This window comes from Pithys albifrons, chromosome Z (assembly GCF_047495875.1).
Source record: "Pithys albifrons albifrons isolate INPA30051 chromosome Z, PitAlb_v1, whole genome shotgun sequence".
NCBI classification, from domain to species: domain Eukaryota; kingdom Metazoa; phylum Chordata; class Aves; order Passeriformes; family Thamnophilidae; genus Pithys; species Pithys albifrons.
This window is the reverse complement of record NC_092497.1, coordinates 63,927,043-63,952,136: the sequence shown is the minus strand read 5'-3', so window position 1 is coordinate 63,952,136 and position 25,094 is coordinate 63,927,043. Positions and strand designations below refer to the sequence as shown.

Here is a 25,094-nt window from a genome sequence, read left to right as displayed (position 1 = left end):
TAGGCCAACCGACACTGTGCTTTCCACTTTATGCAGCTATTACTATTTAACTCCAGGGATATTTCTCAGATTACCAGATCCTAAAGACAGCAGATTTAACTCCAAAGACTCAGTCTCAATTTACTCATACACAAAATGTCTTGGTTGTATTTTGCACTGACCTCCAACTTATGTAATTGGACAAAGGCTCCCACTACTATATATTACTCTCAATGACCTTGTGTCCATACTGCAGTTGAAAGGACTAATATAAGCAGGGAGAACATCCCAGAACACAGCCAGATGTACAGTAGCTTTTGCAGTTTCTGTATTTTAAGGTTTCTGCCTAAGTCTTCCCCCAGTCATCTGCTCAAAGCTCCATCTCCCAAACTTTAGAAGACACTCACACAAAAAAAACCCCCACCCAAACCAATCCTCAGCAATGGCTTTTAGCTCTGTTTCAGTGGTTACCAGACAGCTGCATAAGCTCTAATCTCAGCAGCAACCTCCTCCACCTGATGTATTCCTGAAGTGCTTTGCCCTGCCGGAGTTGACTGACTGTGGGGTGCACCTGCACACACCCCTATTCTCCCAAAGGCAGGACACCAACTGTATGTAATATCTCACAAGTCATGAGGTTTTGCTACTTGGAAATTTATTGTCAGTCTCTGCTACAGCACCCCTACGAAAAAAAAAACCAACCTAAAGCAAAATCCCTTAGGAATATTCCCACTCTGTATTTCCAGCCAGAAACTATGATATTCAAAGAACTGTATTTTCAACAGAATATTTTGAAAATGAAAGGCTACTTTGCTGAAGAGATAAGGATAAAATGGAGCATTTCAGCAAAATTCTGAAATACTTATTAAGAAACAACATAAAAATTAGACAGGGTCCAGCCAGAGAAATGTGTATTTGAATGTATGCAGTCTTTGTATACACAGTGTCCGAATAGCATATGTGTATCTATATAGCCACGTACATCAATACAGGCACCCACACATAAGTACAGGTATGTGTAGATTATATATATTATATATATAAAGCTAACTTTCAGTCCTCAGAAAACAAAAGCTATCCCCATATAACAGCCAAATTCCTACATAACTCAATTTCGACATCTCATCTGGTGTGAACTGCACTCATTCCTAGTGTAAACCCCAGCGCGCTCTGCAATGATATACTGTAATGTCACATCGCAATCTGGATTTACTATAAAGGGCTGCTGACGAGTTTCAGAGCAGTAAACATTGCTGCGAGGTGTATTTCACACTGAGCTGGTTTTTATGAAGAACACTTCACCGCCCAGCCACGGCACCCAGATGATGAATGGTGAAAGATGCATGACAAGCTTCATCATTGTTTGTAAATCTTAACTGTTCCTGTTCACTAACTCTGCAGGCAATTTTCAAAGACAGCGGCCGACAGAAGGACAGCACAGCCTTCCTGAAGGTTATTCAACTTGTACTTGGCCTAAGCTATGCCTGCAAGGAGCACTGGAAATAAACTCATCGGTTACACTGAAGCATAGAATCAAAAACATTTTACAGGCAGGCACACTAATGGTTGCTAAATTAAGAAAGCCCATTAAGTAGCATTGGTACCTGTCCCCATCCTGCCCCACAGGGTTACATATATCATGTGGAGGCAATGTACCCTGGTATTATTTACACATGCAATATAAATATGTATATTTATAAAACAGGCAGAATGAATGATGGGCTGTCTGCTCCCACATGAAGATTCCCTGTTTCCTGTGTAGTTACAGTGCTCCAACATCCCTCAGCAACTCTGCCCACTGCTTGTAGGAAGACTTCTGTCCTCTTCTGTCAGAAGTTTCCTCTTGTGACAGGGGAAAGGAAAGGAAAAGAAAGGAAATTACTCATGGCATGCAAGCATGCTAGTGGGAAGATATGTAACCTTCTTTGTTTTCCCTGAGATCATTCTGGTGTGGGAGCAGCACCATGGACTCCAACAACCTCTTGCCAAGAGTCACCAGTTGGCTCCTCACCTCCCTGCTAGACTACAGAGTCCTAGTAATTGTGACTTTTCCATTTTCTTTAGAGATTAGAAGCAAATGCTTCTTACGCTAGAGTTTCTCACAATCTGCAGGTTACGTTACAAGCAGAAGAAGCTGCAGGAGAACTGGAGCTGAAGACTCACCTGAGCTGCAAAGCTAGCAAGGTGCTCTACACAGGCTCTCACACACTGAAAAGATTACAGCTGAGAATGAAGCAAGTATTCTCGTTTTTTAACCACCCAAGTTATGAACATACAACTGCACATTAAAGCAAAGAGGTGAGCCATATCACTGTTTGTTACAATTACAAATCTTGCCTCAGTAAGCACAGTTATCACCACCATCCTGACGTCTTCATTTGTTTTATCGCTTTATGATAAAGTCTGATAAATTATTTCCATCACTTTCTACTTGCAGTGGGAAAAAATCTGTATCCAGAATTAATAAAATTAGACTGACAAAGCCACATCACGTGTAAAATGAAATCAGCTCAACTGACAGTCAAGTACCCAGAATCCTTTAAAGTGTGAGGACAAATCCCACACAGCCTCATCAGATAGAGAAACATCCACCATCCTCAAAAACAAGCAGCTCAACCATGCAGGAAGTCCAGGGGTGGCAGTCCATATAAACCAATGGTCTCTCATATGTGGCTCTAAAAGGCTTCTAACTGCCAGAGGGACGGAGGAGAATCCTCCCCTTGTCAGAAAATGTAAAGCAAAAGAGGGAAGGTGTCCAGGGAAAGCTAACCCAGCCATTATGTATTCCAGGATGACACCCTAGCAGGTGCTTGCAGAGACACTCATGCCCACAGTGTGGGACCCAGCCCTGACACGAATGCTGCGACATGTGCTATCAAGCACCAACGCTCCCAGTGCCTGCTCACTGCTGCATGCTCAGTGAGGGCCAGCAGGGGCAAAGGGCACGCCTCAAAACTGGTCGCTTTCCGACTGCGATTGATGGGACATCACAAACATCTTTTCATAGAAGGAAATTCAAGAAAGTGAAGATTTAGGCAGTAGGCCACCTGCCCTGGCCAACCATACCCACTTAAAGTTTCCTCAGAACAGAACGACTTTCCTTAAACCCTTATTTTACCAACTTGAACCCTGAAACTCGTTAACAAAATGCAGGCTTGAATTTTAAAAACTGCATCCTTTGAATAAATACATCCCATGAAAAAAATCTCTTTCGTTCTGGCTGCTTAGCCACAGTCTTGTCTGACTCACTTCTGAGTGGATGTGCTTTGCTGGTGGGGATGGATGGGTGCCGCTGGCATCTCCTGAGGGTTCAGGCTGTCCCACTCTCTCTTGCTAGCATGCTAACAAATGAAAGCAGTCACACATAGTTTCCAAGTGGGCTTAGAATTCCTCCTAGAGGATGCTACGGCCTCAGTCCAGAAATATCTGCATTTCTACAAAAAAAAGTGGAAAGCCATCAAACATACAGTTTGTTCTCCTGCTCCTGCCGCAGGACTAGCATTGTCCCCCAGATCAAATGGCAAGGGCTTATCAGCCGTTCTGGCATGCATTAGCAGAACCTGAGAACTGGAAAAACTCAAAAAACAAACCTGTAATGCTGCAGTCATCCAATGCAAAGTGCTCTGTGTGCTTTTGAGTGCAACATAAAGATTGCATGTAGAAAAAGAAACCACTAAAATGAGCCTTTTAATTAGGAAAGAGCTAAATCAGCATGTAAACAAATGCTTATATTAATTTATTTCCAGGAATTCCCTTCAGAACTTATTGTAGTATTGCTCAATTCTTCCCTAATTTATCCTCATTTAGAACACAGATCAGTAATTTACAAAAAGGCTTCAATACACAGAAAAATTAGCTACCAGAGCTTATACTGAATACACCTCACATTCTCAAATGTATTTTGACAGTTGCTGTTACAGCTAATGAAATTATCAAGTATGATTAATACTCTCATGATTCATGGTTAGCAACTAGCTCAGTTTGGAAGATAAAAAGATATCTACACCCAATTAACTGTCTGTCCAGCTAAGCCCAAAGTTCAATTTTTTATAAAAAATGGCATGTTAAAAAGTAATTTGCCTGAAAAGATCTATAAAAAGTTGCAAGGCACATGCACAACCTGTAACAAAAAAAAAGAGGCTTGCAGAAGTGCAGTATGAAATCTGCTCACCCTTCCTGTAATGAAAGTCAAAGGGAAACGGCATGCAGCACAGCCATCGGGGACTTTAAACAGCAGTGATGAGAATGCAGAAAAAAGATAAACAGGTGCACAAATATCAAATGACCCTCTGTGGTAGTTTTGGCTTTAGTTTTAGCTAGCCCTCAAATTAGCAGGCTCAGAGAATCTACGTAGATTAGGAGAGACAGATATCACCTGACTTAAGCAACCAAAGAAATATTTCATACTAGACCACGCAAACCTGAGATAAGAATACAGGAGTAGGAGGTGTTCTCTCAGTTGCCATCATGTCTGCAGTGGAGGCAGAACCTGCTGCTGCCCTGCTGTGCTGGGCCTTGCTCCTGCCACCGCTATATGGTATTTTGTTTTAGTTTCAGGGAAGTAGAAACATTTTATTGTTATGCTCTCTCTTTTGCCTTGCTGGGTCTCTTTTGCCTTGCTGGGTGTCTTCCGGAGTATTTTGTCAATCTAGAGTAATGAAATCTGGTTTTGGTGGGAGGTAGAAAATTGGTGTTATATCTAACTTGTGTAAGTGTGTGTTATACTGTAGTTTTCTCTTTTCTGTATAAATATATACAGTTAGTTTAAGCATAAACCTAGTTTGAGTTTCCAGAGTTTTTTTCCTTTCTCCCTTTTGTCAATGGTGGGGGAGGGAGGCTCTAACCCGCTGTGTTGGGCAATTGGCAGTTTGCCAGCTCAACCCAAGATACTCCCTTTAACTGTTCAAAATCTGCAGATACAGATGATTGTCCCTTTCTTTCTTCTTTATCCTATTTCAATACTTATTTCTTAAAGTTTGATGCAAAACTATAGTGGAAGACAAAGTCTTGAGTTTTTAGCAAATACTGCTTCCTCTTTTATCATTAAGGACAGCATATTTGTAAACAGAGATCACTTTTTAAGCAAAAGATGCACAGATAGATACATGTAGAGAACACACAACCTAAATACTGCTGAACTTCTTGGTGCAAAATTTTATCCTACACACACACACACTGCTGCTGAAACTCCTCCAAATTCAAGTTATATTTATAATTGTGCTCTACAAAGAGGTGCATAGAAAAGAAGTGTTATCTCTCATATTTGGTAACACCCAGACTTCCTGGACTGAAACAGCTACTCTTAAGCTTACAGAGATTGTGGCTAGTCTTCTGAGCAAGGAGAATTCAGGCTACTTTCTGCATTTGTTCTCCACTTCTGAAGGGCTTTATTATTATATCTCTGTTAGTGCATCTTCCCAGATGCCTGCAAATGAAGATCAGACAGAGGCAAGGCTTTTCACTGTTCTTGGGAGTAATTTCTTAGCCATATTAAACCAGCCCACTCTGTTGCAGTGCCATCTGAATGCTTAAAGAAGGCAGTTCAGATTCAAGGACAGAGCCTCAGAGACCCATGCTACTTGACCTCTCTGATCCTACAGCCAGGTGCCAACTGTGGCTCTGAAGTATTGTTCTTGTCTGGTATGGCATTTCAAGGCAAATATTCAGGCAAAAATACTCTATGTAGGAAACCTCAAAAAAGGGACGTAACTTTGGTCCACAGAAACCCAGGTAGAAAAAAAATATCCAATCTCTTGTGCATGTTTCCAGGCCACAGGGCATTCTTTGCATTCCAGCAATGCTTTTGTCAAAGTGAAACTTTTGGTCTTAATGCAGGGAGACTGTTTCCAACATGCCCTTTCTTGTGAAACCACTGGAAGAGGCTCTTTACAGAGCTGCTCCAGTTTGGCCAGGCTTCTCCAATGGCTCAGTACTGTTGCCCATACAGCGAGCAAGCAGAGATGCAAGGGTGAGTCTTTAAATGCAGATCCAGAAAGTTTGTGCCACTTTCATTTCCACAACTGTGAAACTGGGGATACCTGTTATTTGAATTCTAGAAAGTACTGTGAAAAATTGCTTTAGTGTTGGAAGCTGTAATGCTGACCAAAAAAACCCATTATCAGAAATGCTCTTCATAAAATGGTGTTTGCAGATTTACACCAAATACCAGGGTTTTTTACTTTTTCTTGGGAGGAGTTTCAGAGTCCTTCTTAATGTTCAAGTTGCAAACACAGCACTGCTCCAGCACTTTATTACTTGTGTTTCCAACTATTGAGAAACTTAAACAGGGAAACAAAAATTCAAATCCATCTAGCACTTAGAGCAAAATTTTAAAGGCAAGACATCTCCTTCACCATGGCCATGGACAGGCAGGGTAATTATCTCAACATTTCATATAATGATGACATAGAGCAGGTTTTATTTTGTGCCATCTCTAGGAAAACGTTACTCTAAAATCTTAAGTGTACGTAGACACAGTGGTGTTTATCTTTTGCATCCTCTAGTACGTTAAATTTGTCTGCCACTCCCAACCTGGAAAACTGCGTCATATAGATAAGCAAATGCTGAACTTTCACACAGGGGGAACAGGACCCATAGTGAGGCACCCACTCCTAATGTGAGCATGTGCATTCTGGCTCACTTAAACCAAGGTCTTGTGCAGGTTATTTCACATATACAAGTGCTCTGGAGAGGCTGACTGAAAATCAGTGAAAGGTGCTATCCAGTTCTGGGGAGTGAGCCAAACCTAAAAAACTCCAAAAAAAAAGAAAAAAAGAGAAAATGCATGCAACTGTCCCACAGAAATCAATGGGAATAAGGTACTTAGCCTTTGGCGACGAAATACCCTGTTTTGACCCACTTTTAATTTCCCCACTTCTCAAGCTGTCCTCCAAAAGAAATACATGTTTTATAGTATGCTTTGCAAGCACAAGATTTGACAAGAACTTTTCACAGGCATATTCCTCCCATCACTCTTGCAGAAAAAAGGAGAAGGAAATATTTTGCAGTACTGAGTACAGAATCTTCCCTCCAATCTAGAAACTACAATCTAAAACTTACAACTTGGTGATCTAAGAAAGGTCTCTGAAAACATCCTTTTCCCGTTTGTCACTAATTTATCAACTTTTTCTCCTCATTTTTTCCAATTTCTGCTGAAAGGGCAGCAGCTGTGCTTAGCTGGAAGCAAAACCATTAGAAACAACTCAAACTGCAAGGAGGCTGACTGATGGTGCTTTGCCATTCAGAAAATGTCAAGCCATTACTATATGCAAGATACTGCAACATGCTATGACATCTGGTACAAGAGTCAGAAGCCTTCTGAGATCTTTGAATCATTAATAAAAACAAAGACAGTGTAAATCAGAGGTCTGACAGTTCATCTCCTTTTCATTATAAGTGGTCTAAGCAGGCAGTTAACTTAGCAGAACAAAATTAAAGAAATGGTCTGACTGAAATATTAAGGTATGAACTGGCAAAGCCAGTTTGCTTTGTTGCATTTCAGTTGCAACTGAAGTGTGGGTCAGAGACTGTATGTGTTGTAAAACCATTGCAGATTTCTGCCTGGGAATTTAACCACCATTTTTGTTACAGATACTCATTTCTGATGTTTAGAAAATGTAACTGCAAAATCAGTTATTTATTTTGACCTACAGCTCCTCTATGCGCACTGTTACCTCTGGCAAGATTTCTGTGTTAACAATATCTCAGTCTTCATGGAGATCTTAAAAAAAGTAGTTATAAGCCTGCTGCAGGAGCTTAGGTGAAGCTTTGCAGTTTACATTATATAGCAAATTAGATGAGATGATGCTAAAATGTTCCCTTCTGGATCTAAAAGCCATCAACATGTATTTTTAGAAGAAAAGGAAGTAAAATAAAATTAACAGGTAAGATATAATTTATTTATTTAAAACATGCACTAGAGTTTTCCTCTAATCCCACAGAAACATGTTACCAGGCTTCGTAACAAAAGAATCAGGCACTGGACAGAAAGCTCAGCCCAACAATCAGTGGAGAAACTTAATGTGTCTTTTGTATGAGACAGCACTTGTAGCAAAGGCAGTCAGTACTTCAGGAGAACAGCCCACCCTCTGTAATACACATGATCCACTGCTCACACACTCTAATGGCTGAATCAGCACTCACATAGATAACTATTAATAAAGAGGCAAAAACCTCAAACCCTCTGAGGACTGTGAAAAGTATCAGAAGAAAAATGTCATGGGAATGTAAATCAGAGACTAACAGCCTAAGCATATTATTTAGTCTATAGACGGAAAAAATAAAAAAAGCCACATCCTCCATGAAGGAAAAAGAAGATACTTCTAAGAAGCTTGTTAAATGGCTACGATCCTGCTCAGAGGTTCAAGTTTCTTCCAAAAACATTGGTGCCTTTTTCATCCACTAGCTCCCTGCTATGGAAAAACACTTCTTCAGAGTCTGGAAAATGCTGTTTGATCTCAGTAAATTACATCTCACTGCTTGTCGGTTTCTGATTGATGGTGTAACTTAGAGAACAATATCTGTGTGTGGAATAGCGTCTGGAGAAGCAGTCAGGGATTATTGAAAATACAGTATTTATGCAGTTTAAAAATCAGTGGCACATTGCATACAACCTTTTTCTAGAGTGATGAAAAATTACTAAAGTGCATTTGGGAACAGAGGGTATAAGGTCTTTTGTCTATTTGTAAGAATACTCAACTGCTAAGACTTCTTAGTGAGTTAGTAGTGATGGATGCGAGAAGAAGTGTCAACTGCAGTTAAGCATAAAACCAACTGCTTCTCCGACCAATGGGCAGAAAGGAAGGCGTCACTGTTCAATGGTGGTTAGAGAAGAGGGAATAAAATAAAGTTGAAGAAAAGAGAAGGAAAATGAACCAAGGATCACTGATTTCTCTAAGCCATTTAAAACTACTGGAGAAGGGGAAAAAGTATAAGGTTTCATCACACCATGTGTTGTTTCTTCATCTATCTGACATGTCACAGTTAGCTGGAGAACTTTCAGAAAACAGCCACTACAAAAAGAACAGTCCCCTCCATAACATAAATATTTCTGGAGCGACTGAAGGTAAGGGCTCAGTGCTGACTTACATAAGCCACAGGTATGACTTTATACACGTTTCACCTTCCAAAACTTCTTTTGAATTCTAAGGTTCTGTCACGACACAACCCCCGTATTTTTCACAATACAAACAAAACAGACACCAGGACTTTAGCCCTAGAAAGACCACAACTGAAAACAATTATGGAACCTACACTACATACATCCTTCTATCAACTATAAAGAGGAGAAGACTTGTTTAAGTGTAGAGGAGCATCAGTGAAGCAAAGTAAGGTGGTTGATGTTGCCAAGAGCATGACTGTGAAAAAACCCGAAGTAACCCACAAAAACATGGCAGGTGTTAAGTAAATGAATATACTTCCTGCAGACCATACAAAATTGAACCACCAAATTCACTAATTGCTACAGAGAAACAAAGTGTGAAAAGCTTACTATCCTGGTTCCGACCCAGGTAAGGCAGGGTGGGTATGGCCAAGACTCTAATGCCATTCAGTACCCTCATGCCATTGCCAGGGGCCAGGCAAGGTGGCAGAGGGTCTCTCTGCCATTATTTTTCATTGTCCCAGGCCTGGTGAGAATTTTGCAGGTAAATTACCTTCTTTCTGAGCACTTTGTTACTAGTATTGTCACTGTTACTATTCATTTTCTTATCTCATTGCTGTTTCCGGTAAATTGTTCTTACCTCAACCTGTGATCTTTGTCTTTTGTGCCTCAGATGGGAGCGGTGGGACAGGGGAAGCAGCAGCTAGTTTTTGCAGGAGTACTAAATTGGAGAATACAGAGACAGCCTTAATTGTCACACAGCGTGGGACACTAGAAGTTGAGATCACAACAGATCTGTCCAAAGCAGGATGGAAACAAACTTGATCTAGGCATGTGTGCATTAGGTACAGAGCCACTGGTCACCATGCTGCTTGGTCTGCTCACGTGGGTGTGGTTCAGAGCAGGGAAAGGACCAGGATTGCTCTGTTGCTGCACTGCAGTAGCAGTTTCTGGCACGGTAACATCAAGCGCAGTGAAGGTTATTTGGGATGTGTATTCACTGCTGCTCTCCTGCCCTGGCCTTGGGTGCTACCTGTGGGAATTCATTAACAATTCAGCCAGTGGGGGGAAAAAGGGAGGATGATTTTTCCCAGCTGGTCCCTTTTCTTCTTTCAGGCTTACAAGAGCTTTAGAGAATTTTGAATTCCTTTAGGATGTTGAGGAAAGCATGGTTTTGTTGGTAAGTCTGTCAGGTATCCTCAGTGCACTCCACACCATGTTTAGAGTCAAGAAAGAGATTTCTAGGAAGGTCATTCAGAGATCTGCCCCAAGAGTCAATGAGCCATGAGTGGCATGGAATGCGGCAGAAAATGGGCCAATGTGGGGGGAAATTCCCTTCTCCAATGGTTTTGAAGTCCACCCCTAAACAACTAACAGGACCCTGTTAAAATGACAGAGTATTTCCAGAGAAGAGTAACTTATTGCAGTGTGCTGGGCCTGACTACTATTTGTGGCCACTAGACAGCACCCTCAGGGAGAGGACAAAAGTAGACCAACAGGCACTGTGGTCACTCAAACTGCAGCTGAGCCAGAGGAACAACCCATGCTGGTACTAGTCATCCCTTTACAGAAGTAGTAGTCCAGGACAAAATCAGTTCACATAGTGAGGGATGAAGAAGAGACAGAGCCATCAGAACAGAAGGAAGGGGCAGAACCAGAGCTAATCCCTGTCCCTGGGTGAGTTGCAAGATATACAAAGAGATTTCAGTCACCAGCTGGGTGAGGCCCTGGTGACCCCGCTGCTCCAACGGTGAGATACCATGGCCCACAATACGACACTAGATGGTAGTGAAGCCAAGCAACTGGGTTCCCTGTCCTGGGATGTGGGCATTGACAAGGGGACTGGGAAGAGAGCAGAAGCTTTCAGCCTCTGGAGGCGACTCCTGTCAAGTGTGAGGGAAAGGTATTCTCTCAAGCTTGACTGAATAGTGCACCTATGCAGGTGGACACCATGGAGAAAGGTATTCAGTATGTGAGACAATCAGCTGTGCTGGAGATAATCTATAGGGATTCAAGTAACATGGTGTCCCCTCTAAATCCAGATGAGGTCCAGGTACACAATCCATGTGGTAGAAGTTTGTACAGAGCACACTACCACTGTAGGCCAACTCACTGACATCACTGGCAGTGACATTGATGCTGAAGGGGTTTTTTGATTTTTTAATTTTCATATTTTGTAGATTTTAGGAACACAGTAAATGTAATGCTGTAGATTTTAGTGAATTAATATTTAGCAGCTTATAGTATGAAGTCCTTCTATCTCTACCCCTGCTCCAGAATAGGCAGCTAAGATCTGCCAGCTATTTAGTCTCTTTCTCAAGGTACCAGATTAAAGAATATCAGAGAGAACATAAACATGGAGCAGTGTGACCCAAAGCCCTGGAGAGCGTCCAAAGAACCTTTGTGTGCTGAAGAAGAGGTGGATGAAGACAGAGGGTCCCAACGACCCCAGCCCCAATTCAACAGGAGTGAGAACTAGGAAGAGACGGGAGGTGGAACTAGACATGTGGACAGTAGTGATTGATTGTATTATAAAAGCTTGCTCACGCGCGCGTCTATGTATTCCTGGATGAGTGGGATTGCTCATTAAAGTGCCTGCCCATTATCTTATCTCCTACAAAACTTAGCTCAGAGTCTTTTTTTACAGACTTTTACAGCAACAACATCAATCAAAGGAGAACTGTTCCCTGGCTCTGGCAATATGGAGATCTTTTATCCTCCTTCCAACCTGCACCTCAGCGTGGAAAGACTGTCCAAGACTGTGGACAGATTTGAAAGACTCGAGCAAAACAGAGAGGAAAGTCTCATGCCACACCAGTATGGACCAGAGTCTGTTAGTGGGAGCAAGCACCCCCTCCTAGAGAGAGAGGGTACACACCATGAGGTCATCTGTGGTTTTACCTACACGACCAAGGACAGGACACAAAGTAGGATGGAAAACCCACCTCTATCCTAGCAGAACACGTACATGAGTGAGAGGAAGAATAGTCATCGCAGGAAATTCTTCAAGGATATAAGCTGCTCCAGTTTCCAGTGGGCAAGTCCTCAGACAGAATGGAACTGATGATTGTTAATTCTGATCTTTTGAAGGAGCCTCCAGTTCACACTTACAAGAAGTGAGCAATGAGTACTATCACCAGAACTAGAGAGGCCCTGCCCCCAACCACATGGAGGAAAGGGACAGTCAGATCTGTTGCAGGACTGTTTGGAGCCAATGGCCTGGCACATCAGACCCACAAAAGGCTCTTACTGACACTGGCACAAAATGTAGCTCAATGCCAACAAAATATGAAGGAGCAGAATCTATATGGAAAGCAAGATTCATCTGCAGTAGTTTTAAATTAACTAACGCAGTGTGATTGAGTTTGAAAGAAAAAATGGAAGCAAGTCCACAAAGGGCTTCATTATCTGGTTGGGATGCACGAATAGTTCTCACATGTGGTTCAGAAAGAAATGGACAGCAAAGGCTCAGTGAAAGGTCTGTGGAAAAAATCACAGACAGCATTCCTGACAAGAGAGAAAAGGTAATTCTGTCATTGGGGTGAAGATAATTATTTGCTTCTGCCAGAAAGCTAGGTAATAAGCACAGAAGACAGCACCTCAACTGACCCCACGTACAACTCAAGAGACACACACAGGTGCAGATGTACAACTAACTGGTCTGTTGAACCGTGAGACCTCCGTAGTACAAGCATGCACTACTGACAGTATCAGCCTTGCTTGGTAACCACACCACATACCTTCTAGAAAAGAGCCACTACCTTTTAAATGCCTGCTTTCTGATGCTTAGCTTCCTTCCTAGCAGCAACCTACACTTCCTCTGTGCCTGCCCAAGGCAAGGTGATCCCAGGCAGTATGACACTGGATTACTGGCTCAGACCAACTCAAGTGTGTGTGTGGGTGTGTGTCTGTGTGTAGTGACAAGCTGAATTTCACCAAGCTAAAGGAGTATCCTGTTCCACACCCCAGTCCCTTGGAACCTCCTTGGATGGCCTCAAAGCAGGTATCATTACTCCACACCAGCCCCCAGAGCCCGGAGCCCAGCCCCAGACTGGCTGGTACACTGGATGTCCTGCCTGGGCAGGGGGGGCCACAGCAGATAAAACCAGCACCATGTGGTCATCCACGGCCATGGCCCTGTCAACTCCTCGGCTCCAGGTAACTTGATATACACTAGATCTAGGATGGTAGCTATAATTCTTTTTTCACTCTTTACTTCTTCCTCTTCTCTTAATCTCCTTTATTGATATTTAGGTATAACTTACAAGCTGGACGGATTGCATTTTGCCAAGTGAAATGGGTTAGCAGATCAATGCTTTGTTGAATGCTTTATTTTGGTTGAATGTTGCCCTTTAAGTTTTGCCAAGTTCCTTACTTCCTCAAGTTTGCCAGTAAAAGTGTGTTATTTGATCTGCTGAGAAATGTGCAGCATCTTCTCCCATGCGCTCTCTCAAGGTTTTAAAAGAACTGAAGGCTCTTTTAATAGATCTGGCAAATGGACTTTTGGAGCTTTGTATATTTTTAAAGCAAAACCCCTTTGATGAGCTTGTAGCTTGAACCTGGGGTCTTACAAGCACCCCAGTCGGTTCACTTACCTCTTGCTTTAGACTCCAAGGAGGACGAGATGTCCTCAGAGGTCACGAGCTGGGGGAGGCACACGGAAGCGCCAACCCCCTGCCCCAGGTAGGAAGCAGGTGGGTAGTAGGAACACATGCGGTACTGGGAGCTGACAGCATGGGGTCTCTCTATGCCTTTCATCTGTTGGGAGACAGAAACGCAACAGCAACCTGTGAAAGCCAAGCCCCAGGGGCACCTCACTGCCTGCCCGCCCCCCCGCCCCTTTGAAGGAGGTCATGTGGGTAAATGGTAAGTAAAATCCTGACATGCTAGCCTTGTGTTTTTGCTTTGGCAGGTTCACAGTGGGCCCACACCAATCAGCTACAAGTGAGCTGGTATGGTATAGGATGTGACCTAGCAGCAGGAGAAGCATACCTATGGCTGTTTCATCTTACCACAGATGAAGCTGCACCTGGCACACAAACACGGTACCCTTCATCACAAGCAGCATCCTGTAAGATCTGTTTACAGCACAGACTTCCAGGCTCCTTTAATTGTATGCACCTGGGCAGGGTCAGATGTGAAGTGCCCACCCAGCTCCTACACCTCCCCAGAGACTAACCCATCTCAAGGCCAGTGGTAACTATTCTGCCAGAGACCTACTGGGTGGCTAGAGAGGAGTGACTGTCCTGTCCTATTGACTGTCTCATGCAGAAGATGGCATCAGAGCAGCAACACAGGTACACAAACAGACAGTTTTTGTCACAACACTGGGAGAAGGGAAAAATACTTTCCTGAGCTACCCAGAGAAAGCAAGTTGTGGATAGACTATATGGGAAGCTGAAAGTGGAAACACAGCTGGGCACCAGTCAGCAGGTCTGCCATGTCAGCACGGTGTCAACCAGAACACCCCTTCTCCCTCCCACAGACAGCAGCAAATTGGCATCACTCCGAAATCAAAGTTTATCCTACTCTGATGCCCTTAAATCATCCAAATTAATCTCCTCAGAGAAACGGTAATGCTTTTTTAAATTTGTGGTTTATGAAAGAACTAGTATTATTTGTTGCAAAGCCCTACAATGCAACGTGGCCTCAAGATTCCAAAAAACATGGCAAAACACTTCACAAGCTTAACATTTTCAATAGGAAAAGTAAGTAGTTGGTCTCCCTAAGTATGCTGGGCAGTGAATAATTGTAACATGGAAAGTTTTTGGCAGAGATGAAATATCACAGTTTTGTACTAGGTACAATGGTAGCAGTGCCAACAGTAATACACAGAGAGCTATGCCATTATACAATGTCTTTGCAAGCAGACATGCTTGTCAAGCCTTTTCAGCCACATCTCATATCAGTTAGAGAAGCTCTACCTGCCCACTGTGGCTCCCTCAGGACAAAGCCAGCTGCACCTAAAGCCCTGCTCCTCAGTCCTTCCCAGGCTGCAAAGCTCACACCAGAGCACAGCAGAGGCAGGGGGTGAATCTGCTGTCCCAGATGGCCGCCCTCACCAGCAGACCTCCAGGGTCTGGTCCTGGCAGTAGAAGTCACCAGCGCCTCCCAGAACCACAGTGCAGTCACCCATTGTTTGCCAGGGATCCCCTTAGTAATTCCATATTCATCTCCATACACTTAGCTGGAAATAACATGGCCCAAGTCCCATAAAATACTGCTGGTGCTATTTGAGGCAGAGGGCAACAGGCAGCCTTCCATGTGGTGGTAGGTTTGCAGTGAGATTAAGTGTAGAAAGAAAGAGAGACACACAGACAGACACAGAGGGAGAATGGTGGCTGTTCACATGAAGCGAAGTGCACCTCTGCCTGTCTTCAGACAGCAGTACAGGCACACGTACTTTCTTCCACATGTACTGATGAATCAGCAAAACTTACTTTTAGTCTGTGAAAGTCATGAGTTTTAGCATTACAATTTAAACCAAAACTTAAAATTTTTATTTTTCTACCCTTGCATGCAGAAAAAGTTCGACATGCACCAAAGTTGTACCCATAACAAATAGTAAATAGCACTTAAAAATTTAATGTGTTATGCTACAGAAACCTGAACTCAAAAGAACCAGTGACATCCCTTCTGTTTTTCTGACAAAGGGTACTCTTCACTTTGGAGACAGACCTCCTCAACAAAACCCAGACTACCTTTGCCCTGAAATTATGGATTACCCAACACAAACTTCCCAAAAGCACAGCTCAAAGGGCATTTTGAATCTGACATCTGCAAAGCTCAACAGCTTTAGAAGTACCAGGGAAAAAAAGTTAGCAAACTCCTCTCTGTCTGCTGTGTTGCACACAGAGTCTTCCTTCCCTTGGTGGGTAGGGCTGTAGGGTGCACCCACAGACCTCATGGATCCACTTCTCCCTTGTTCACGGGCACATGTGCACACGTACAACCGAGAAAAGGCTGCCTGCAGCAAAGAACGTTATTTGAGCTGTAACAAACAAAATGGAGGGATCATTCCCTGATACCAAACCAATCAAGTACGTGTTTCCCTTTCCTGCACAATGGATGCAGTGACCTGCTTCCTTTCAAAGCATTTTTTTGGGGTTTTCTCCATTTCCTTAAGAAACAACTCACCTAAAGCCTTTAGATGTAAAGAATTATTACTACTATTATTATTAGTGTGTGGTAGCTGGCTCGCAAGAGACATGTTTTATAATCTTATTACCTATACCAAGTCTACGAACCACACTTCGACCGAGAGCCGGAGGCTTGGCTGTGCAAGGAATATGCTGTGTATTAATTGTTGAAGAAAATCTAGAAGCTTTTGGTTTTTATTAAACTGTTTAGAATACACACCTCAGTAAATCTGAACCATAAGGTTTCCTTTTTATAGTGCTTAGCAATCCTATTTTACGGTAACAATAAAAAAACAACCAGTTGTAAAAATTCTTGACCTTAGTGCTGCATTAGAAAGGGGGCTTAGGAGACCAGTACCTCATGAGAAGGGACATTTGCTCTGTATTAGCTCCTGCAGCTCTGCAGAGTCCTTGCACGTTTCTGGATGCCAGAAAGGGAGATAAAAACAGCCCTGGAGAAGCCCTGGAATATTCAGACTATTTCCAACCCAGGACAGTTCAGTCTTAGAAACACTGCAGTCAGGTACTAGGTCTGGGATTCTGCCCTGGGTCCTGTGCAGGGGGAATGCTGGGGTCATGCAGGGATACAGGAGGAGAATGACTGGCCTTCTGGTCTCTCCTGCCTTCTCTGCACCTTCCAGCCCTACAGCAAGGCCAAGACAGGAATGGGTTGGGACACTCCCCCAAATCACTGTAGTTTGTACCACCATAGGCTATGTGCCATAAGAGCAAGCTGTACTTTAGGGTAAGCAAATATTGTGGAAGAAAAGGGCGTGCATGGTTCTTTGCAGAGCAAACCAAGTTCCTAAGCTGCTCTTCTTTCAGCCACATAATGCTTGCGCCCTGCCTCAGCTGCAGAATTCACTAAGTACCTTACTGACTTCAGTGGGAGACACACATCACTGGAGTAGCACATTTGGTCTGTTCAGTATTTCCAGGTTCCCCTAAATTGTACTACACAGCGCGCACTCGGTAGTGTTTTAAAAGATGTACTGCAAGCAACAGTGGGATGCTTACAATTCATGAACGAATAAATATGGCCTGATTAAAAGACCATGCAGTGCAGTGGAATTCTTTCCCTGTGCCTCATAAAGCCAGTATGAAGAACTGAGAGGCAGCTAAAGTTGCCTGCTGACAGAAAAACTTGAAACAAGACTTGTTCACCACCAAGCAAAATTGTCAGCGCAGCCCTTCAGCTATGTCCAACAGCGACAGAATACACAGCAAAATAAGGGAAACTTAAGAAAAGTGCTCTTGCGTCAGATCGTTCCTGCAAAAAAGCTTTTTCAACAGCTGGTGGAAGAGCATGGAAAGCCTAGCTCCTCTTTCCATGTCCTGGCAGCACCTACATAACCTCTACACACCTTCTTCATGAAGGAGCCAAGGAGAGGAGGTGGCCAGATTAGAGATAGGAAAGCGTCAAAGCAGGCCCAAGTGGGGACTCAGTTCTCCACTGAACCTGAGAGACTGGAAAACGACCTGCCCTTCCCACATAAATTATTTAGGTAAAACATCACCTGGGTAATTCTTTTATTTGCAGAAGCTGCCAGGCACAATCTCCTCAAGAGCCAAGGCAGTGTTTTTTTAGCAGCATCTCCACTTTTTGCAGTTGATCCCTGACTATGGGGTTTCTCTCTAAGAAGGACAAGCAGGAGGAGGTCATTAATGCTACTCCTGGGTGACAAGGCCGCAAAAATTTCAAAGCAGCAGAGGAGATCAAAGTGCAGTCCTTCAGCTGTGTCACTGGTGTGCCACATGATCCTGGGCCAAATCACTTTACACTGCCATTTCCATCCTTCTGTCTCATCCACAACTTACCAACAGCTGCCTTAAAAAAACACCAGTAATTATGGAAAGACCAGAGAAAGTCTATTAGAAGTCTTCTTCTGCCTTGATCTAAAAGCCAATTTCAGGTAGCATAAAATTGCATTTATGCATTGTTGCTTGCAAACAACAGAATTCACAGGTTAGATTTTGGCATGGGCAAGAGGGCAACCGCTGGGCAATGGAATGGAAATCCAAACATCAGGAAGTTATACTCTGTCACTGTGGGCTGTGTGACTGTGGCAAGTTATTTAATACTTCTCCGCCTCAGTTTCCACAGCTGTACACCAGGGTTGCTGCTTCTCTCCCACCTTGCAATGCTACTGCTCATGTGCTAACCCCTCAAAAGTACTGTTTCATTCATGCTGCTCAAGGTGGCTTGCTTTCATTCCTAAAACCAGCTAAGCATGTTTTCCAGCACAAGGAAAAAAAAAGTCTATGACTCCCTGCCTGGACTTATTTGATTCTAGCACAGAAAATACAAGAGACATCTATATCTGTCCCTCCTTGATAGACAAACTTAATTAACCTTTGCTATTCTGTTCAAACCTATTCTTTTAGACAAAGGCAGTGACCCATAAACAATATGTTACCATCAGAATCTCAACTGCAGTGACACCTAGAGATATAGCCCTATCAGCAGTATCGGAAAATAAACCGCTTAGATTAGCTTCTCCAAGAAATACGGATTGCATTCATGTCACACATGAGCTGTCAGAAACATTAGGATACTTTTAGCATAAATCTGTAGTGTGAAGGGTATGTTATGAATACAGTATATAATACACTGCTTACACATAAAATTTGGATTGTCTTGGGTGACTTGCACAATGTGTATATATATTTACACACACATGCATACATTCTACACTGACTTCTGGAGAGTTAGACTGCGCACTTCTATACGAGGGACAGGCTTTTTGGAGGAAAAACCAGGCCAGAAACTAAATGCAGGCTGCAGGAGTTGAAAAGAGCCATCATTTTTTACTAGCAAGTGGCTATTTTTCAAACGGCTAGCTATCCTATCATGGCAACACTTTTCTGTATTTAGTAAGGGACAGTTTTTTAAGTTTGGTTTTTATATGAAATGCTTACAAAACAGTTTCCTACCTCAGCAATGGAAAGTATTTAACTTCCAAATATTAAATGTAATTCCCACATTGGAATATGAGTTAAAATTTCTCAGTCTGACTCTCACCAGTATTTATTTTGGGGTTTTGCTCTAAACCAGCATAAGCAAAGCACAAAAAGGTTAAGGTTTTGAAAGTGAGAATATTGGTTTGTCAAGCTGCATTAAAAATATATTAAAAAAAAAGAGGAAAGGGGTGGGTGGGTGGGAAGAAATTACATGAAATTCTGAAATTTGTCCAAAACCTCCACACCAGCCTTAACCTTTTGTGATAGTTTTGATCCAGGGCCTACTTAGTAACCAGTTTTAACTAAGGAAATGCCTATTTCCCAGGTCTTCCACACTGGTTTTTTACATAACAAAAGAGTGTATACATAAGAGAGAGATAAGAAGTTTTTTTGCTGCTGCTTCTTCTTCTTCCAGCGAGGTTTGGGAACAGTGAGTCTCTGCATTTGGTCTCATTTATTAGAGCCTGAGGCCTGTTGCAGTGACTGCTGTTACCTGCCACACGGGAGATCAGAGTGTGCTGGCCTACTCTTGAGGGAAGTTGGTGAGATTGTATTGTGCTAGTTTTGGGGATTTTGATTGTACTTGTCTGTTCTGGGGTTTTTGTCCCTCCTTTGTCCCTGTTTCTCCCTCCTTTTTCCCCTTTCCCCCTCAGGAGGTCCCTATTGTATGTACAAATTAAATATATAATTGCAAATTATCTGAAAATATATATATTCTGATATAATTCAGCTTCTTTCAAGTTTTCGATGGTACAGGGGTTTTTTCTTGCTTAAAGAGAGCAAGAGAGGAGAGGGGCAGCTTGGGCTTGGCAAGAAAGCCAAGTCAAACTGATACACCATTTTCTGAAGCAAGATCCCTGGAGTTACCAGAGTAACCACTGATCCCCAGGTGTGAGATCACATTCTGCATCTTGCTGATTTTTAATGGCCTGGGTGTAAGAAGCAGAAGGTTTAACTCTTTTTGGAGGTGATGCTGACTCACAAGTCCAGATAATCCTTACACTGTGGGTCATACACGAGCAGTTGCACTGCCAGCTTAGAAAACAAAATCTGATTGGATTCAGATGTGTCCATCCAAGTTTTACTTCTGTTGTGGTAGAAAAGTCTGCAGTCACCCCATCATTTTCCAGTTGCTGTCCCTAAGTGGTTACAGTTGAACTGGTTTCACCAACTTCCAAGTACATGCTCTGACTTGCAGTAGTAATGCCAGCTGACTCATTTTACTGTTAATTGGACTGAATGCTCACAAATTCCTGTTGTAAGGAACAATTGTGAGACTTCCAAGGGAGAATCCAGATGCTCGTACAGAACTGGTGTCAGAGGAGATGCACAGTAACCATCAAATCTGCTACATTTCCTCCCCAGTCTTAAGTTTGTCTTTTCCTCAGGTGCGACACCAGACACACCTGATTATTTTCCTTAGAGCTGGCAAAAGCAGCAGAATATAAATGATTGAAGAGGTCTCAACCAAACCAATCACCTTCATTACGCTTATCAAATCATGATGGATACAGCTTCTGGTATACATGTATATAAACAAATAAAACCCACACAGAAATATATAAAACATTTCCACCTCTATGAATCCACTCAAGCATACGAGCCTCTGCAAAGAACAAAGACTAATGAAATCTGACATTAATCTACATTAAAGATTCAGTGATTCAGTTTATTTGCCAAGGCTCAGTGATGCATTAATCCTCAACTCATCCCACACACACACACATTTCCTCCCTGGCTATTCTCCCTTGCTCCCTAAATTCTAAAACAGCAGACAGCTGCGCTGCTCAAGGCCTTGTCTGCATCAAGAAGTTACCTTTTTTTAAGTATGCAATTCTCCCTGTGTGGTTACAGTTATTCCAGGATGAGTGACCCTCCACCAAGTGAGTGTGGTAAAACCAGGCATCCTGTCTACACAGCTTAAACCAGGATACCTTCCAGGGAGCACATCACTGACTTCTACCAACAGAAAAACCCTTTTGTGAGCTCATACCTTAGCAAGTTGCCCTAATTTTGTTACAGCAGGCACTGCCCAGCTATGATTTTTGGTAAAGAAACAAAAATCAAAAACCTCGATCAAAACAGTTATACCAGTCAGATAAAAAGATTCACTCTTACTTGAGACTGGTTGAGAAAGTCTGTGCACATAAAAAATAAGTCCAGTCAGTAGAGGCAGTTCAGGAAAAATCCCTGTGCAGGTGACAGCTACGTGTTTCTTCTGGAGGGAATCAGCATGCACAGGTTTTCCAACAAAACCTCCTGTAGGTGTACACAAGGTCTCATTCTTCTTTGAGGAGCATGCTTTGAATGAAACTCTTCTGTAAATCCTTACTGTGCATGACAGAAAATTTCATTGATTATTCATCCTTCTCAATTTCTGTGATCTTCCCTTGCTGGTAATCCTCATGCGCAAAATCGATGTTGAACCACGTGCAGCAGCTAAGAGCTCTTTCCCCTTACAACAAACCATCTTTAGAGCCACACAGTGCTTTACAGCCTCAGCATCACTGCACCCACTACTATCAAACATTTTCTAGCCTAGATCTCACTAGAACTTTTTGTAATTATTTGGACAACATTATGCAAACCCTGATTCGTAACTATTCCAGCAATAACAAATCTACGTGCAGACCAGTGTTAGAGAAACAGCTTGTAACACTGACCTTAAAGTACATTCTGCCCTACTGCACAGGAGGGGTGGGTTCTAGTTTTATGCCATTTAGAAGCTGGGAAGATGTCACTTCTGCAAGCAGAAATCACCACCTTTAATCTCTCTGCACAGACATCTCACTAAAACAGCACAGAGGGATCCCAAAATGTTTGGCCTGGAGAAATTAAAATCTCAGGTGAGGTATATCAAATTTATATGAAGGTGAATGGAATCATGTGATACATCCCACAAGGAGGTAATGGACCTTCAGAGCTTTGAGCCTCCTGGTGGAAGGAGAATAGTCCTTTTTGACAACCATCTCAGTTTTCCTTACTTACCTCTTCAGTATCTCCCTAATTTGAGTGGCATTTAAGCAGAAGTTAGTTAGAGATTACGCAGGGCCCCAAGAAAAAAAATCATGAAAATCACTTTATTGATTTTATTTTTTTAAGGGATGTCAAAGGTCCCATAAGAAACAACTAGCCTCACAAGTGAGACACAGACTCTCTAGGCCAAGACTTTTTACACCAAGACACTACATGACGACAGAACCATGAGGACATCACATCTTCATTCCAACATTTAATGTAATTTAGCATACCCTCACATAGCTCTTCCTTTGACACTGTGCACTAGGTGACGCGTGGGACTAGCAGCCTGCAAGAACATTATTTGCACAAGGCAAATGTTGCTGCCTTTCATTTGTATTGTGATGTTGTGTCTGAGTATCAGTAAGTTAGGTACTGCAGAAGCTTGAGAAACCATCTGAAATACTCTGTTATGATATACTAGGTTAACCCAATGAACCAAAATGAAAGAGTTAAAAAAGCACTAGCACCTCACTTCATTACCATGCACAAAATCCTACAGCTTGCCTTGACCAATTCTCCCCATGGTCTGGTGAACAAATTCATCTGCTAGAGAGGATGCCAAGAACTGAAAAGGTGTACCTCCATGTATGTGAAAGTGACTGTGACCTATCAACACACTGAGAGAAAAAAGCTCTTGTGGTGTCAACTCCCACAGCAGAAGGAAGACAGACAGTTCTTTAACCCATACGGCTGTCCTTATGGCAAAAAAAAGGGGACATGGAATAGTCCTAACTACTATAGAAATACTAATCATCCTGGTGTTAGTTTCAGCTCCTTGGTATCGGAAGTTAAAATGCCCTTTCAGAGTAGGTTCCTGTGCCAGAGAAACTCTCTGACAGCAAAGGGGATGACCCTTAGGAAAGGGGATTTTGCTTGTCATTTCATCTTTCATTGTTGAGTGGTTTCTCAACACTGCCTTTGCAGAAGCAGCCTGCCCTCTCTTGATGCTCTGCAGAAGAGGTCTGCCCTCTCCTATCCTTAAACAAGAGACGAGGCATACTCGGACTAAGAGGGTATAACCTCACCACTTTAATCTTGGACAGAAAAGCACCACTGCAGCCCAAAACTAAACAATCTCAAAGTCAGTGAAATGGTTCCACTTACTTGGCCAAGAATCCTCCACACTGACAGATTTTCCCTTTTTCCAGTTTCTGACCGATACTGAGTTGGAGGCTACAATTATCAAGTCCTGAAGGGTGAGGGCTTGGTTGGCTTTATAACCTAATGAAGTACACAAATTTCTGATCTCAACCTCTCAGGCACTGTCTATAATCTCAGCTACCCACGGAAAAATTGCAAGCCCTGGAGCTGTCACTGCCAGAACATGTAATTAGAAACATTCCTCGCCACATTCAACCGACTGCCACCAACCCACTGCACAGCAACATGGTCTACTGCTTTGCCTTGGCACCTCAGATGTGAAAGATGGAAAAGAACACATTTCTGAAGAGCAAAGCTTGCCAGCAATAGCATCTGAAGCTCCAAAGATGTTATGCTGGACAATTCAGTTGGACTATTTTTCTGGAAAACAGTCCATAATCTTCTATGACGGAACTCAGAATATAAAATCAAGGGAATGCTCTTTGTGCTTGCGGCAATCTACCTATACCATTGTCACTGCCCACCTATGTCATTGCTTTCGGTGTGCTGCATCATAACCATGCATTTAGGTAAGTTTCCTAAAATGGGTTCTAATCTCACCCTTGGATTCTGGTTGTGGTTTTGCACTGACATGAAACCAGCAAACCAGAGATCAGAATCTGGACCAAGAAACAGCTTATTGTCCACCTCAATCTTCCATGTAACACCCCTGTAACATCATACCTGCCACTGTTTTCCTGACTGGCTTGGCATGTACGTTGCTGGGAGGCTTCGAAGGTTGTTTTTCATGGCCGACCCTACAATTGCACCCCCTGTCTCACTTGAGGAAGGCTCAGTGGCCACTGCCCTTTGGTACTGGTACAGGTTGTTATAGCAAGGATACAGGGATGGCTGGTAAAAAGTGCTGTAGTCAACAACCAACTCAGACGTGCTCTCCAAGTGCCCTCTGCTGGGGATAGAAGGGATGTCCTGAATGAGCATCCGTCCCTCTGGAAAAGAAAAGAAACAAGCCATTATGAAAACAGGAGGCTCCATGATGATTATTACCTTCCACCTTTTGATGAGCTACTACTTCTCCCAAAGGCTGGAAGAGGTGAGAGATGAAAGCGAAGCATGGCTGGATGTTTGGTGGAAACTCAAGTGGACTGACAACCACTGCAATTCCAAGACTGGTGACCTACACACACCACAGAGCACCAAACAGCAGACAAAACCAAATGCTGCTTAAGACAATGCTCTGAATCCTCAATCAGCACCAGTTGATGGGATAATGATTTACATCACCTAACTTTGCAATCTCCTATTATTTTTACCCTGTAACAGTGTGTCAAGTCTCTTTTAGCTCCCTGGAAGCACAAATGCTCTAGCTACAGAATGACGTCTCTCCAGTCAGTGTCCTGAAGGTGAGAGGACACCTTCTGAAAATTTATCTAGTAAAGGCGAACAGCCACAAGGCCAACGGAAGTTGTAATAGGGAAAGCACTGCATGATCAACCCAAGTATCTCAGAAACCCCCTTGCTACCCTGTCAGCAGTGAGGCCCCTCAATCCTTGCCCAGCCTCCATACCCAGATTTAGTTCCTGTTTACCTACAAAATCACAGAGCCGAACAGGATCCCACAGCACTGGCAAAAGAGGAGGAGAAGAGGATTGCTTGTGACTTGCAGCATGCACTCTGGCGTGCCTTCAGACCAGGGGCCAGCTGGCTGCTCTACCCACAGGCATGGTCTGCCTCTCCTGCCATTCCCTAAGATAACATTGCTTCTCAGAGGATGTTTTAAGCCATGAATTCTT

The 25,094-nt window shown here is 42.9% G+C and overlaps 1 protein-coding gene across 1 annotated transcript in view; it reads right to left on the bottom strand.

The window, feature by feature from the left end:
* DMRT1 (doublesex and mab-3 related transcription factor 1) overlaps positions 1-25,094 on the bottom strand; it is a 65,873-nt gene that overhangs the window by 16,401 nt on the left and 24,378 nt on the right. The window contains exons 4-5 of the mRNA XM_071580649.1: positions 24,025-24,290; positions 13,675-13,837 (exon numbers count right to left, since the gene is read on the bottom strand). Of these exons, the coding sequence (XP_071436750.1) occupies positions 13,675-13,837; positions 24,025-24,290 (429 nt within the window). The remainder of the gene's footprint in view (positions 1-13,674; positions 13,838-24,024; positions 24,291-25,094) is intronic.